This window comes from Carassius gibelio, chromosome B23, assembly GCF_023724105.1.
Source record: "Carassius gibelio isolate Cgi1373 ecotype wild population from Czech Republic chromosome B23, carGib1.2-hapl.c, whole genome shotgun sequence".
In the NCBI taxonomy this organism is placed as follows: Eukaryota; Metazoa; Chordata; class Actinopteri; order Cypriniformes; family Cyprinidae; genus Carassius; species Carassius gibelio.
In genome coordinates, this window is record NC_068418.1 from 27,444,728 (window position 1) to 27,461,739 (window position 17,012).

A 17,012-nucleotide genomic window follows, 5' to 3' on the forward strand; every position below is an offset into this window, starting at 1 on the left:
AAGGGGTGAACAATTGTATCAGTTGTATAATATTTATGTAACAACACATGACTACAATAACTTAATGCTCTTATGAAAGTGTGTAGCGTGATTTGTTCAAATTTAACTATACTACACGTCAGGAGATATTACTGACGTAATTCTGACCTTTACTTCATCACAATCAGTCAAGATCTGACACAAACTGAAGCTGGACGCTTGTACAGTTACACTAGAATAGCTCTGACTGGATAAACACTCTATCAGTCAGAGACAGAAAGTGTTGCAGCAAAGATTGGTCATATTGAATATTTAGAGCCTTAAAAATTTAATATATTTCAAGTATGATTCAGTGGCTTTGGAAACTGTTTTCTTTCAGAGATGGGATGAGGGACCCACTTCAGCTGCTGCGCTGTGCTAAGCTCAGACACAAGTTTTCCATTATTAAACCGGCCAAAAGGTGCGTGAGAATCAAGATCAAGCAGCTTTCCTTCTGTTTCAGAGGACTGAAAGTGTTTGTTTCCTTCTCAGTATAAAACTGAAGAGCTTCACGCAGGAGTTGTCAGATTTGATGAGCTGTCCGTACAGAGCCAACACAACCGAGCGCGAGCTGAACAGGTTTGTGTGTCTTTACATTTGGATTAATGCCTTTGACAGACACTACTGTCTTGAATTGTCATGAAGTGCTTCGCATTCAAGGTTTATAATGTTTCAAGCTGATGTACAGGAACACACTGTATTTCCTGCTGGAGCACATGATGGTTTCTGTGCAGCTGAAAATTCACTTTAGGATAAAAGTTTCTGGTAATTTCTCAGACTGATTCATTTTTTAATGACAGATTTTTGAAACCCTGCGTAGTCCTCCTGATCTTGCTCAAAATTCCCATTTGTCATTCTTTAAAAATAAAACTGTATTTGCATTGATGGCTCCGTGAGGAACATTTTACATCCATTGAATCTTGACATTGCACACACATATTTATAGGAAAATGTTTTTTGTTTTGTTTTTTCACGAAGAAAAATGGTTGTTTTGAGAAATGTTAATTTTAAAGAGTGTTAATGTAAGATGCATGTGCAACAACAATGTGCATATTTCTGATCTGCGGTCTTAATATACAGTACATATGACATAATGCAATTTAGGCAGCGGCTATTTGCACTGTGTATATTGGAGATAGATGTTATTTACACTGAGTGAAGATGGCAATGGATTCTGTTTACACAGGGCAAATAACAATGGATTGTATTTACATAGGAGTATCTTTGAAATATTCTATTTACACTGCAATATGTTAAAATAGCAGGATTTTCTGCTATTTATATTACTTACTGCAAATATTGGTTATTATCTGCACCTCAGTATTGTAGTGCATTATGAAATAGTATGCAGTAATAACATGCTGAGTGTAAATTATAATTTTAATGCAAATTATTAATTGGATGTCACCTTGGTTTTGACAATATAAGACTACCCAATACTTTTTGCTTATTTCCTTTTATTAATAATAAATGTTTTTCTGGTGTGATATGAGATTTGAAAAGAAGACTTAAAAAGTTTGGCAAAAGTCAGATTCAAGCCTGTGTTGATTGCATCAAGAACACTGGTGCACATGCTTTACCCCCACACCACTGGAAATGTTTTTAATAAAGTAAATTTAAGGGCTCTATCATTATTAGTTTCAGTCCAGCGCCGTTCGCTTTTTCCTGTCCAGTGCAATTTCGTTTAATTAGCAATTGCATTTGCGCCCATTTGTGCGCCCATGGGCGTGCTGGTCTAAAAAAGAGGTGTCTTCTGGCTATTTGCTATTTTAAGGAGCTGAAAATAGACTGCGCCATAGACCAACTCAAATCTGCTCTAAAGTCTAAAGTCAATGTTGCAATATTTTTTTGTTGTTTAAAGAGCGCATTGGTAGAAATTGCACCTGGGTAGTCCACAGTGCGCGTTGACTTTGCTTATTACACACAGGGATGCACATCACACAAACATGCCAAATATTAAAAACAAAAGGATAACAGTGTAAACGAATATTATTGTGTAGCCTACATAAAAAAAAAAAAATTATGATGGATAATCATTGTGTGTATTCGACTAAGGCTACCTATTTGCAATTCAGCCTATTACTACTTATAATAACTATTACTACTACTAATGATCAATGAAATTGGCTAATTAATTGAAGAATCAATGCCAATAAACACACATATATATTAACTGACTCATCTTGTGGAGCTTTGGTGGATTCCTACTTGTCCCTTAAATGATCTGCAGATTGTTTTTTTTGGTTGAGAACCATTTAAGTGAAAAGTGAAAGTGACGTGACATTCAGCCAAGTATGGTGACCCATACTCAGAATTTGTGCTCTGCGTTTAACCCATCCAAAGTGCACACACACAGCAGTGAACACAGCAGTAAACACACACACACACACACTGTGAACACACACCTGGAGCAGTGGGCAGCCATTTATGCTGCGGCGCCCAGGGAGCAGTTGGGGGTTCAGTGCCTTGCTCAAGGACACCTCAGTGGTATTGAAGGTGGAGAGAGAACTGTACATGCACTCCCCCCACCTACAATTCCTGCCGGCCCTAGACTCGAACTCACAACCTTTCGATTGCCAGTCCGAGTCTCGGGCCGGCAGGAATTATAGGTGGGGGGGGGGGGGTGCATTAACATTAACATTACGCCCATTACTCATTAAGAGCATAGGGACAACCCATTCCAAAAATGCGACCTGGCGCACGGACGTTTTTCTGTTGTTAAAATAGCAAAAGTGGATTTTGGACACGCCCTGAGTGCACCTGCGCTTTACACTTTGCGTTTAAATCATTAAAATAGGGCTCTAAGTGGGTCATGTCTATTAATGTCTTTTTATATTCATTTTATATTTATATTTTATGTTTATTTTACATTACATATGACATGGATTTGTCTGTACATTGTCATGATTAGCCACAGTGCGCCATCTGTTCATCCAAACATAATACTATTTATATAACAATATACCGATACCAATTTGGGGTATATATGCTTTCAACAGTGTTTCCTGATAAACATGACTCAAAACAGTGTGACTACAGAGGAAAAAAAAGTTTGCTTGTAACAAATAGGCGAGCGAAGATGAACCCAAGTGCAGTTTATTTACAAGGTGATAATCAAAGTAAACAAAGACTTGACTTGACTTGAACAGACTAGACTCACAGACAACAGATTACATACATTAATACACGACAAAACACACAAGGCAAAAACATGACTTTTACTACTTATACAGACAATGAGGGTCACATGACAAGAACCAACCAATGGAAACAATAAACATGACTAAAGTAACCAATGAGAACAAACAGAGCTGATAATCACATGACAAGACAATAAACCAATCAGAACATGACACAAGGAACAAGAGGAACCAATAGCAAGACAACAAGAAGGCAAGGGAAGCATGACACCAACAGCATAAACAAAGACTACAAAATAAAAGACATGAAACAAAACAGACATTACATTGCTGTTCTATAACCTCAAATTTGTGGGCATTATTAGAATTCAAGATGTTAGAATAAAACCAAAGATTTAAAAACATTCAAGCACAAGACGCTAAGGAACTCAACTGAGTACTTCCAGTCCTTTCATCTGGTCTTATAGAAATATAGAGTTGAGTATAACCAGCATAAGAATGGATGTTAATCCCATATTTTCTAATAATATCACAAAGGGGAAAAGTGTATATTGAAAATAGCAGAGTGCCTAGGACAGATCCTTGAGGCACTCCATACTTTACTGCCAATGATTAAGATGATTCCCCGTTCAAACTGACGGACTGATATGATCTAAACCATCTTAGAGCCTGCCCTTGAATACCTGTATAGTTTTGTAATTGATCTTTGAGAATGTTATGATCTATAAGGTAAAATGCAACACTAAGATCAATTAAAACTAGTAATGAGATGCAGGCCAATATATAGGGAGAGTGTAATGAGTGACAGCTGCTGCTGATGACAATTAACGGAGACGCCCACAAACTAATCAGTGCAGACGCGAAACACACAGACTTCACCACAAAGTGCAAAACCCAGAGATCACGGTCTGCCAACCGTGGTACCTTGGTCTTACCCAAGAAACTTATAAATTTGAAATTTTAACAAGTGCAGTTTCTGTCCTGTGGTGGGGCCTCAAACCTGAAGAAATTCTTCATAGAGATAAAAAAAATTGCAAGAAGGAGCATAATTGAGCAGACAACTTTTACAAAAACAATTGGGAGGGTAAACTTGAATGCGTATTTGGCATGCTGTCTGGAGGGAGGGCTCCGAGCTCATTGGGACTGACAAAAGAATTGAGGTGAGGAAAACAAGGTTGTTATAGAAAAAGCATATGCCGTTCCACTGGTTTAAAAATGTTAACCATACCCTGAGTTTGTCGTGACATGCTTGAGTTATGGAAATGTGGTCCTCTAGTGAGTGGACGGAGGACGCGACTGAGAGGAGATGCTATATGAAGGGGCGGTCCTGCGGAATGATGTGCATTGCAAAGTTTAAATGTCCGAGCAGGGATAGGAGTTTGCGTTTTGAACAATTAGATTTTTCAAGGATATTAGAAGAGACAAGAATTATTCAGTCAATTTTCTCTTTGGGCAGGGATGCTTGGAATTTGTCTGAATCCAAATCAGTTCCTAGGAGCTTAATGGCTGTTGCGGGGCCCATGGTTTTTTTCCTCTGCTATAGGAATTCCTAGCTCAGAAAAAAAAAATTGGACTGCGAGGATGTGCGTGGCTGGTGTGCCATTGGGAGGTGAGATAATTAAAAAATCGTCTAGCAGGTGAATGAGGTGGGGAATGGCGTAGTTGTTCGACAAAATCCAGCAGACGGCTTCTGATAGCATGTTGAAAATTTTTGGGTTGCTTTTGCATCCGAAAGTTAAACCCACTGCAAAATAATATTTCCCAAGCCAGTGAACTCCAAATAGGTGCCATGAGTCTGGATTAATGGGCATTACTTTGAAAGCAGATGTAATGTCAATTTTTGCAAGCAATAACCTGATGTTGTGGTATTTAAGCGAATATTCATTGAGAGGGATCAAGCTGTTTATGCTGGGGAACGTGGAATTGTGCAGGGCTGACAGGTCGATTATTAGGTGTTTTTAACCCGATAATTTTCTTGTAGCCACTCCAATGGGGCTAATACAAAACAGACTAAATGGAGGATTGTCAAACGGGCCGATAATGAAGCCTGACTCAACATCTTTTTTTAACAGTTTGTTTACAACTTCAGGTACTATGAGGGCAGATTAAAGATTATTACATGTGATGTTTTGGGAGAGCGGGCATTCTAAGCTGGGTTTAAAGCCATCTTTTAGGCCTGACTGCAGATAATGGGCAAATTCAGCATCTGGGTGATGAGCTAGTTCGAGCTGCATGCGCAAAATATTAACAGTCGCCAAATAATAATTTTTTTTATTTTCTATTTACAGATTTGTAAAATAGACATACAATGTGGGCATGAGCACAGCCACAGAAGCTACAGGTGTGCATAAACTGGCAGCTTGCTCTGTTACATTTACCCGCATTAAAATGATTACAGGGCTGTCTTTTTGCATTGAAAGGGGAGTCCTGGTTTGCGTTGGTGGTTGCTGCACGAGGCACATAGCTGGTGGATTTAGCGGTGTTTGTTCCCGCATAGGGAAGAGAGGAAGGGTTAACCTCGAGTGTGCCCCAGTATGTGCACTGGTTCCACTGTGCGACTCGCACAGTACTTTTGGATGAAAAAAGTTCATGGTACATGTAGAAATGTCAACCCACTGAGAACTGAGAAGCTACTAAACTGCTGCGAGACTGTCAAATGAATTGAGGTGAGACTGCTGTATATATACCTCTTACCATTGATTGCAGAGTGCTCCCCACCTGTGTTAATTATCTGAATGTGCTTCTCCCGAACTTTGTTTATAAAACCTCATTAGTATAATCCAAGATGGTTGCGCGGTCGAACACAGTGGCTACTCCAGCTGCACAGTCACTCGTCACAGTTTGGCCAAAATATACTACCTCAACAGGACACTACAGGAATGCTTCAGTGCACAGACTGGAACATGTTTAAAGAGGCAGAAAAACTGCCCACACCTCCCAAAGACCAGGCACTCTGTCTGTCTCCAGTCAACGTAAGGTAGACCCTATCTAGGATTAACCCACGCAAGGCTGCAGGTCCTGATGAAATACCGGGCCCTATACTGAAACACTGTGCTGCACAGCTGACAGATGTCCTAACAGATATCTTCAACACCTCGCTGAGTCAGGCAATTGTCCCCACGTCTCAAATCCACAACCATCATACCGGTACCAAAAACTTTACATGTATCCTGTCTAAATGACTACATCCCATAGCACCAATCCAATCATGATGAAGTGTTTTGAGAGGTTGGTCTTGCACAACACTCTTAAACTGCTCCAATTTGTAAGTCGTCCAAACCACTCCATGGTCGATGCCATTTCCTCCACCCTCCACTTGGCTGTTACCCATCTAGAGAATAAAGACTCCTGTGTTAGAATGCTATTTGTCGACTTCAGCTCAGCTTCAATAAAAAAAACTTAACCTGCTGGGCCTTAACAGTTCTCTTTGTAATTGGATTCTGGACTTTCTAACTGGAAGACCACAGTCAGTCCGTCTTGGCCACAGCACCTCGAGCACTAACACACTGAACACAGGTGCTCCACAAGGCTTTGTGCTCAGCACACTGCTCTTCACGGAACACGACTGCACTGGCAAGTTCAGATCCAACCACATCATCAAGTTTGCAGATGAGGTCTCACCAGAAACAGTGATAAAATGCACTACAGAGAGGAAGTAGCACAGCTGTCTCAATGGTGTGGCACTAACAACCTGTCCCTCAATGTGGAGTAGACAAATGAGTTTGTGATGGACTTCAGGAGAAACTCAGTTGAGCCCAAACACACTGACCATCAACAGCTCGACTGTGGAGAGAGTCAGCAGCACTAAATTCCTGAGGGTGCACATCCCTGATGATCTCACCTGGACCACAAACACCATGTCACTCTCCAAGAAGGCACAACAGCGCCTACACTTTCTCCGTCGTCTGAAAAGAGCAAGTCTCCCTCCACTCATCCTCACCAGAGTCTACAGAGGAACCATAGAGAGTGTGCTGACTAGCCGCATAGGTGTCTGGAAACAGAAACTGTAGTGCAGCAGACTGAAAGACCCATCCAGCGGACAGTGAACACCGCTGCAGATAATCAGTGCCCCTCTGCCCTCCATCCTGGACATTGTCCTTACATGATGCTCCTTCAAAGCCATCAATATCATGAAGGATCCCACCCATCTCTGTCAGTAGATTAGTTGTGTATAGGTTTATACTGTTTTACTTCATTGTTGTACGTCTGTACAACCATTTTATGTAGCACCATGGTGTAACATCAACCATCCATTCATCCAGCCGCCAGAGGGCGCCATCTCCTCATTACTGACTGTGCTCTTCTTCTTCCTCCACTTCCTGTAGCTTCCTGTTTAAATCCAGCTCAGTTGTACAACAGATTGCGAAGTATTGCCAGCTAACCCCTGTCTCTACCAAGCGTTTTCTCATTGCCACATTGATTGCCTCGTGTATGTTCTTTGCCTGTTCTTGACCTTGTTTGTTGGATTACGATTTGGATTTGTTTGCTGTACGGACTGCTTGCTGTGATATTGACCTTGCTTGTTATTTGACCACGATTATCTGCCTTATCCTTGTGTGTGGTTTTCTCCACAATAAACATCTCCGCAAATGGATTCAAATACTCAACCGAGTCAGTCATCCTTACAGAATACTTCGCCTGACCAGAATCCAGCGGAGATTTCACAACTTCAGGCCGCCTTTGCTTATCAAAATGAGAGGATTACGGAGTTCCAAGCTCAACTTTCATCTCTGCGAGCCGCTAATGAACATCTCACCCGCTACATACAATCTCTCCCAGCGACTCGACCTGAGGCGGTAAGATTTTCTTTACCAGATAAATTTGATGGCACAGCGGAAAGGTGCAAGGGGTTTCTTCGTCAATGTTCCATTTATTTTGAGAACCAGCCTAAGGCCTTTCTACGTGATACCACTAAATGTTCATTTATGATGTCACTGTTTACTGGCAAAGCTCTCGAATGGGCATCTGCTGTGTGGGATCAAGATGATATGATACGGACCTCATTCGATTATTTTTCGAAGCAGATTACTGAGGTTTTTCAGTACCCAGCTGGAGGGAGAGATGTATCTATGCAGTTGTTGGATTTGTGTCAAGGAAATCGTACTGCTGCAGAATACGCAGTAGATTTTCGCACCATAGCAGCGCAAAGTGGCTGGAATGAGGCCGCGCTTAAACCAATCTTTAAGCGAGGTCTTCACCCCAAATTACAATCAGAAATTGCTTGTAAGGACATGGATATGGACTTACAGCAACTTATAACCACCACGATCCGTATTGATAATCTGATACGTAACCATCCCACCTGTCCCCTAACAACTTCAATGTCTGCCACAACTGCTAGTGGCCTGGAACCTGTTGAACCCATGCAAATCGGCCTTACCAAAATCTCAATGGAGGAACGTGAACGACGGCGTGTACAGAGACTATGTTTTTACTGTGGGCAACCAGGTCATCAATGCCGTCACTGCCCCAACAAGCCCACACCATCTAAAGTGAGTATACATTCAGGTAATCTATTCACCAAGTGCTTGACTCTCGTTATGACCATCACTTATGCAAGTTACGTACAATGTGTTTCAGCATTAATTGACTCAGGATCGGCACTGAACCTAATTCACCATGAATTGGTGGCTAAACTCAACATCCCTGTGATCCCTTGCATACCACCGATTCACATCACCGCCATCAACACTCAACCCATTGGCAAAGGTATCACTCATCAAACCATCCCTATTACAGTCAAGATTGGTGTGTTCCACTCTGAAACCCTCTCATTTTATGTTACAACTACACCCCAGCATCCAATAATACTAGGAAATCCCTGGCTAACCATTCACGACCCGCAGATTTCTTGGGGTTCCAGAGAACTTACCAAATGGTCACCGTATTGCCACAGTCATTGTCTACAAGGTCATATACCACTTCCATGTCTAACCACAAGTGATGAAAGTCCAATAACTAACGAAGCAGTTAAGATTCCCCCAGAGTACATTGAATTCCAGGAAGTCTTCAGCAAAGCCAAAGCTGCTACGTTACCTCCACACCGCCATTGGGACTGTGCCATAGACCTATTACCTAACACAGCACCTCCTAAAAGCAAGGTATATCCATTAACTATACCAGAAACGCAGGCCATGGAACAATACATTGAAGAAGCTCTGGAGTCAGGCTTTATCCGCCCATCCACATCACCAGCAGCATCTGGATTTTTTTTTTGTGGAAAAAAAGGATGGTGGCCTACGCCCCTGTATCGATTATCGTGGTCTAAACTCCATCACTATCAAGAACAGGTACCCACTCCCATTAGTTCCCTCAGCCTTAGAACAATTACGTGAAGCCAAGATTTTTACTAAGCTTGATCTACGAAGTGCCTATAATTTAATCAGAATCAGAGAAGGTGATGAATGGAAGACAGCATTTATCACCACCAGGGGGCACTATGAATACTTGGTAATGCCGTACGGCCTATCCAATTCACCATCTGTGTTTCAATCATTTATCAATGAGATCTTTCGGGACATTCTAAATGACCACATTATCGCCTACATTGATGACATTCTAATATATTCGAAGACACGTGAGCAACATATCCAACATGTGAAAGATTTTCTGTCTCGATTACTGGCAAACCACTTATATGTTAAGACTGAGAAATGTGAATTTCATGTCTCACATACCACTTTTTTAGGCTACAAGATCAGTCATCATGGAGTGGAGATGGACGCAAGGAAGGTTGAGGCAGTTACAGAGTGGCCACGTCCCACTACGGTAAAGGAAATACAGAGATTCTTAGGATTTGCTAACTTTTACAGGAGATTCATCAGAGACTACAGTACCATTGCAGCACCACTCACTGCTTTGCTTAAGGGGAAACCAAGGAAACTATCATGGACAACGCTTGCCCAGACCGCATTTGATACCCTGAAGACAAGCTTTACCACTGCTCCAATTCTGAAACACCCAAACCTTGACCTACCATTCATAGTGGAAGTAGATGCTTCTGACGTCGGCATCGGAGCAGTTCTATCCCAGAGACAAGGAAACCCTGGTAAAGTTTTTCCATGTGCTTTCTTTTCCAGAAAACTAACCACAGCAGAGAAAAACTATGATGTAGGAAACAAGGAACTACTTTCCATCAAGGAAGCACTGTCTGAGTGGAGACACTGGTTGGAGGGAGCACGTCATCCATTTCAGGTGATTACAGATCACAAAAATTTGGAGTATATCAAGAGTGCTAAACGTCTGAACCCGAGGCAGGCTCGGTGGTCATTATTCTTCACAAGATTTCATTTCACAGTAACATACTGCCAGGAAGCAAGAATGGTAAAGCCGACGCATTGTCACGAATATATGAGTCAGAGGAAACTTCTTGCTGCCAAGGACCAATTCTACCCCCATCAGTCATTTTGGCACCTATTCGTTGGGATATAATGGAGGAAATTCAAAGAAAACAACTAACAGAACCCACACCATCAGGTTGCCCCCCTAACCGCCAATACGTTCCATGATCTCTTCGGCAGCGCATCATGCAATGGGTCCATACATCTCTGAGCTCCGGACATCCTGGCATTCAGCGGACAGAGGAACTGGTACGCAATTAATTTTGGTGGCCTAATTTAACAAAGGATGTCTCTTTGTATGTCAAATCTTGCAGCATGTGTGCACAGTCAAAAACACCACGAAAACTTCCAGCTGGTCTCTTGGAACCCTTGCCTATCCCTCGGCGGCCCTGGTCTCATCTGGCAGTGGATTTCGTCACAGATCTACCCAGCTCTAACGGCTGCACCACCATACTGGTAATTGTTGATAGATTTTCTAAGTCCTGTCGTCTGGTTCCACTAAAAGCATTACCCACAGCTATGGAGACAGCACAAGCTTTATTTCAACATGTTTTTCGAATTTATGGCATACCAGAGGATATTGTTTCTGACAGAGGCCCACAATTCACGTCCCGAGTATGGCAAGCCTTCTGCAAACAATTAGACATTAATGTCAGTTTAACATCAGGTTATCACCCTCAAGCAAATGGACAGGTGGAGAGAGTAAACCAAGAAATTGGGCGATATCTTAGATCCTACTGTAGTCAAGAACAGGAACGTTGGAATGAATTCCTACCCTGGGCAGAATATGCAAGAAACTCCCTTACTCACTCATCTACAGGACTCACCCCCTTCAAGTGTGTTTTAGGATATCAACCCCCCATGTTCCCTTGGTCGGGTGAACCTTCAGAAGTTCCGGCAGTGGATGACTGGGTCAGAAGAAGCGAAAGAGTCTGGGACAGCGCTCATGTGAGGCTACAGAGGGCAATCAGAGCCCAGAAAACCCAAGCAGATCGTAGGAGAAGTCCCCACCCAAACTATCAGCCGGGTCAGAGGGTATGGTTATCGACTCGAGATCTACGGTTACGGCTACCCTGCAAAAAGCTCAGTCCACGGCATGTAGGCCCATTTCGGATAATAAAGCAAATTAATCCAGTAACATACAGGTTAGAGCTCCCAGCTCATTATCGCATTTCTCCTTCATTTCATGTATCTCTGTTAAAACCCGCTCATCCTGCTTCCGGTCCTGCCTCCGAGGAGAGGGAGCCCCCCCCACCACTGGATGTTGATGGAGCTCCGGCTTACCTGGTCAAGGATATCATAGATTCCAGACGTCGGGGGGGCAGGCTACAATACCTAGTGGACTGGGAGGGCTACGGCCCAGAAGAAAGATCTTGGGTGGCCGCCAAGGACATATTAGACCCATCATTGACCCGGGATTTCCATCATGCACATCCGGATCGTCCAGCACCTCGACCAAGGGGACGTCCACGAAGAACACCTGGAGGTGTTCCTAGGGGGGAGGAATCTGTAACATCAACCATCCATTCATCCAGCCGCCAGAGGGCGCCATCTCCTCATTACTGACTGTGCTCTTCTTCTTCCTCCACTTCCTGTAGCTTCCTGTTTAAATCCAGCTCAGTTGTACAACAGATTGCGAAGTATTGCCAGCTAACCCTTGTCTCTACCAAGCGTTTTCTCATTGCCACATTGATTGCCTCGTGTATGTTCTTTGCCTGTTCTTGACCTTGTTTGTTGGATTACGATTTGGATTTGTTTGCTGTACGGACTGCTTGCTGTGATATTGACCTTGCTTGTTATTTGACCACGATTATCTGCCTTATCCTTGTGTGTGGTTTTCTCCACAATAAACATCTCCGCAAATGGATTCAAATACTCAACCGAGTCAGTCATCCTTACACATGGTCCTGTGAGGCATGATGTTTCGTTCCACTGTATGTCCACACATGTAACAGATTGACAATAAAGCTCGACTTAACTTGATAAACCGGAAGAATTTGGCTTTGTGGTTAATTGCTAAAACATTTTCTGTGGTGTGACAAAATCAGAAAATAAATGTAATATTGCTACACAGACTTAAATAAAGACCAATTAGCTTAGATCGTTGGTCGAAAAAATTATAAATAAACAAAGTTCTGTCATTATACAATTCTATTGCTACTGTAAGCTAATAAACTTTCTCTCTATGTGTTTTTGTCAGAATGAGGCTGCAGTTTTGCTGTAATGCCACAGGATTGTTATTCCTCACCAAACACAACACGGCCATCAATCAGACCATCCCGTATGAGACAAGCACAACAAAAACATACAAAATGAATGCAGCTGTTCACAGCATGTTGCCTGAGGTGTGTATGTTTGAGATGAATATACATTTACACCTCATTAATGCTGTGTGTTTATGATATGATATGGGACCCAACCTTTCAAATCAGTCAAGCCCTATAAAGTGTATATTCTGACTTTACATTGTCTTTTTCCTGGATATGTTTCAGCTGGTATTTCTAGTGTCAAAAATGTCCAGGTTTTGCCTTTGTAGTTCATACTTGCTGAAGGTAATAACTGAAAATAGTTTGACCAATAGCATGCATCATTGTATATAATCAACCAATCGTGGCGTTTGATGAGGCAGATACAGAGAACAGTCAAAAAGCAATGCTAATATACACACCCGTAATGTTTTTATGTAGTTAGTAATTACACATGTATTTTTGTATGAAGATAAACATATGCCTAAAATGTATGCATACTTTTAAACATAATGCATTACAATAGAATATGCATGGAATATACAGTTAGTACCATATAAAAACCATTACGCCTATGGAGAATCCCTACAAGAATAACAAACAAGGTGTGTGTGTGTGTGTGTGTGTGTGTGCAGGATCTCCCCTGGAGCGGTCGTCGTCTCGGTCGGTGTGCTGTAGTTGGCAGTGGTGGGATCCTAAAGAACAGCAGCTGTGGACGTGAGATTGACAGCGCAGACTTTGTCATACGGTAAGCACATCCCATCATGCCTTGCTCCTCACTGGCTGTGATTGTGTGCTCAAACAGAGTGATTTCAGTGGACCAGAAAATCCCACAGACACACACTGAAAGAGCAATTCAGCTGATGAGTGTTCGGTTGTTGCTTGTACAGTATCTAATAGTTTAAACCCTTTATGACCGTAGTGTGTTATAGTAACACACATGAAGCATCTCTTATCTGCTGAGGAGCTCCATGTCCCGTCTTCACCCGGCTGAGCAACCACTGAAGAATACATTATAAGACAAACCAGTCTCAATGAGCAGATTCTCTCATGAATGTTTGACTAGTTTCAATAATAAAACTGAAAAAGATGCCGACAGATAAACACTGTGAAAACGTCTCCACAATCTCCTGGAAGTTTTTTCAGATTCATGTTGAATTCCCCTAGAAGTGGCATCTGTTTTGTAGGATGATCAAATGAAAGATTGTTCTCTCTGTTTCAGGTTTAATTTGGCATTGATTAATGACAGTGATGTTGGACTGAAGACAGATCTGATAACCATCAACCCCACTCAGATTCAGAGAGAGTCAGTGTCCATACACACACTCACACACACATACACACACTCACACACACATACTCATTTGTTGGGTCCAGCACAATATTGTATTGTACTAGGCTACTTGTAAAAGTAACTTCCCCTCATCACTCAGTATATATATATATATATATGTATTAGTACATGTCGGAGTAGGTATGTTGTTTTAATTTTTACATAAATACAAGTGTTACAGTGAATGACAATGGAAAATTTTACACGCTTTAAAAATAAAAGTTGCTTACTGTTTTTTCAATTGTTACACGCAATTTTGAAAACCGGGTTCTTATATATATATATATATATCACAATGATCTTGGTCTATCCGAAGTGAGGCTGCTTCTCGGCGGATAGATGATCACTGAGCTCCAGCTGATCGATTGGACCTCACCGTCTCCGAGATCGGCGAAAAACATTTTTAAATAGGCACTGTCTTTATAAATAAACAACAGATTTGAGTTTTAACACTTTTAAAATTACATTTCATGACACCATAACATTAATATTTTGAAAATGATCCGAATAAATGGTCGTTGAACTCAGAATGTTTAGCGTCCAAGTCCCTCCCCCGAAAGTTCCGGAACTTTGAAAAAGTACCACCTCGCCAGCAGGGACTTTCTGAGGGGCATCTTTTTACCCAGAACTTTATTTAGTTCCTGGTTCCTGCGGTGGAAACACACCAAAGTACCAGGCCAAAGTCCCTAGTTCCTGGGTAAAGTTCCTGCGGTGGAAACACGGCAAAGAATACTGTAACTATTCATCATCTCTCCGTCTGGGTGGATCAGGACATAAGATTTCATCCACATCACAGGCTATGTCTTCATTGGCAAGGCACCGTTGGAAGAATTGTGTGACGAATCCACCCCTGCACAGAAGCTGCTTCGATATGATCACAGGCCTGCTCCATGGCCTGAATTATGGGCAAACGGTCATAGGGCCGCAGGGCGTATACCTTCCACTGCCTAAGACTTCCAATTCAGGGTGCTCGTGGAACCAATTCTGGACCAGAGCAGCCCGATGGAATGAGACATTGTCCCAAACTAAAATTTAATTCTGTGACAGTCTTGTGCAATCTATCAAGAAATGCAAGTATTAGATTTGCATTACAGGGTCCCAGATTTGCATGGTGGTGGAGGACCGCATTTTGTATAATAGCAGCGCAAAGGGGGATGTTAGCACCTTTCTGCCCTGGCACATTGGTGATTGCCCTGTGTCTAATAACATTTCTCCCTCCTCTTGTTTTTGCAAGGTTAAATCTAGCCTTATGCACATATATAAATTAATTTTGAATTTCTGCAGCATCCATTTGCAAGACTCTCCGAAACACAGTAAAAGACAAGAGGATGCTATTCAATATCTATTGCACATTATGAGCAGTGCACAATACCACACCCCCGGGCCGGCAGGAATTGTGGGTGGGGGGAGTGCATGTACAGTTCTCTCTCCACCCTCAATACCTCGACTTAGGTGCCCTTGAGCAAGGCACTGAACCCCCAACTGCTCCCCGGGCGCCGCAGCATAAATGATGAACACTGCTCCGGGTGTGTGTTCACAGTGTGTGTGTGTGTGTGTTCACTGCTCTGTGTGTGTGCACTTCAGATGGGTTAAATGCAGAGCACGAATTCCGAGTATGGGTCACCATTAGGGGTGTAACGGTTCACAAAATTCACGGTTCGGTTCGATACGATACACTGATGTCACGGTTCGGTTCGGTTCGGTTCGATACGTTTTAGATACAGCAAAATGTAAAAACATCTCAACTTTTCAGAATGCCGCAAGCGCACCGCGGGTCATGTGACAAGAACCAACCAATCAGCTTCATCCTTTCCCGTAACAACGTTGAGAGCTCAGCCAAGATGAAGGAACAGCTGATCATAGTTGTATATGGATTGCAATTTTGAAATAAATTCAGTAGCAGAGCTACTGCAAGCGATTTTTAGAGCTGCAAATCCATTTATCCTTCGCTGAAATTTCCGCGTCTCATGGAGAGAGCACGTCATTGTTGCTTAGCAAAGACAGACGCCTCAGGAGAAAGACGCGCTTAGCGTTTTCCATGCGTTTTTAGGCACGATATGTGAACGGCCCCTAAGGCGCTCGCTCACTCAGCACGCGCTGAAGGCTCGTTGCAAAATGTCTAATGCATTTAACAGACCAGAAATATAAGATCCTAAAATAACCAACAGGTCTGGTGTTTGGGTTGGATTCCCTGTAAGCTATAGTGTCTAAATGCTGCAGGGATAGTTTGCTGCGTGCATGTTTCTCCTTTTTTTCGTCTTTTCCCAGATAGTACTGACGCATATATCCCAGATATTCCCGCTGTTTTTTTTTTTGTTTTTTTTGTAATCCCGCTGGTGTACCCTGTCATGTTGCAGATGCGACATACCGTTGTTTATTTATCCACCACTCTCTTGCCATCACCATTATAGCTTAAAGGGAATCCAAAGTGCACCCAAACACCAGACCTGTTGGTTATTGGAGGATCTTCTCATTTCTAGTCTGTTAAACGCATTGGCTATTTTGCAACGAGCCTTCAGCGCGTACTGAGTGAGCGAGCGCCTGCTGAGTAGCCTAACATAAACATATAAGATGGTGTTTTTTTCTTCTTCGGGAGTGTCAGGGGCGTTGCCTGTTACGTTGTTTGGGTTATTGGGCTACCTTGTTGAACGCATATCATTATATTTCTTTCTCTCTCTTTTTTTTTTTTTTTTCAAATATAATTAATTACTCCAACGAACCGTTCGGTATACATAATGCGTACCGCGTACCGAACCGAAAGCGTCGTACCGAACGGTTCAATACGAATACGCGTATCGTTACACCCCTAGTCACCATACTGGGCTGTATGTCACGTCGTCACATACTCATTGCACAGATGTTTCACTCTCTCTGGATTTCTGTCAAATTGTACCCGAAATTGTACCCCAGAAAATTAATAAGAAATAAGTCACTG

General features: G+C 42.3%; 1 protein-coding gene across 11 annotated transcripts in view; it reads left to right on the forward strand.

The window, feature by feature from the left end:
• Positions 1-17,012, forward strand: part of LOC128011483 (alpha-2,8-sialyltransferase 8E) — a 53,962-nt gene that overhangs the window by 29,061 nt on the left and 7,889 nt on the right. For 3 of the 11 annotated variants that reach the window (XM_052593941.1, XM_052593947.1, XM_052593948.1), the window contains 5 exons: positions 359-439; positions 511-597; positions 12,699-12,843; positions 13,380-13,492; positions 13,967-14,050. The exons of 5 other annotated variants lie outside the window; for them this stretch is intronic. In XM_052593941.1, the coding sequence (XP_052449901.1) occupies positions 359-439; positions 511-597; positions 12,699-12,843; positions 13,380-13,492; positions 13,967-14,050 (510 nt within the window). The remainder of the gene's footprint in view (positions 1-358; positions 440-510; positions 598-12,698; positions 12,844-13,379; positions 13,493-13,966; positions 14,051-17,012) is intronic. 3 more of the 11 variants (XM_052593946.1, XM_052593945.1, XM_052593944.1) reach the window with 3 other exon arrangements.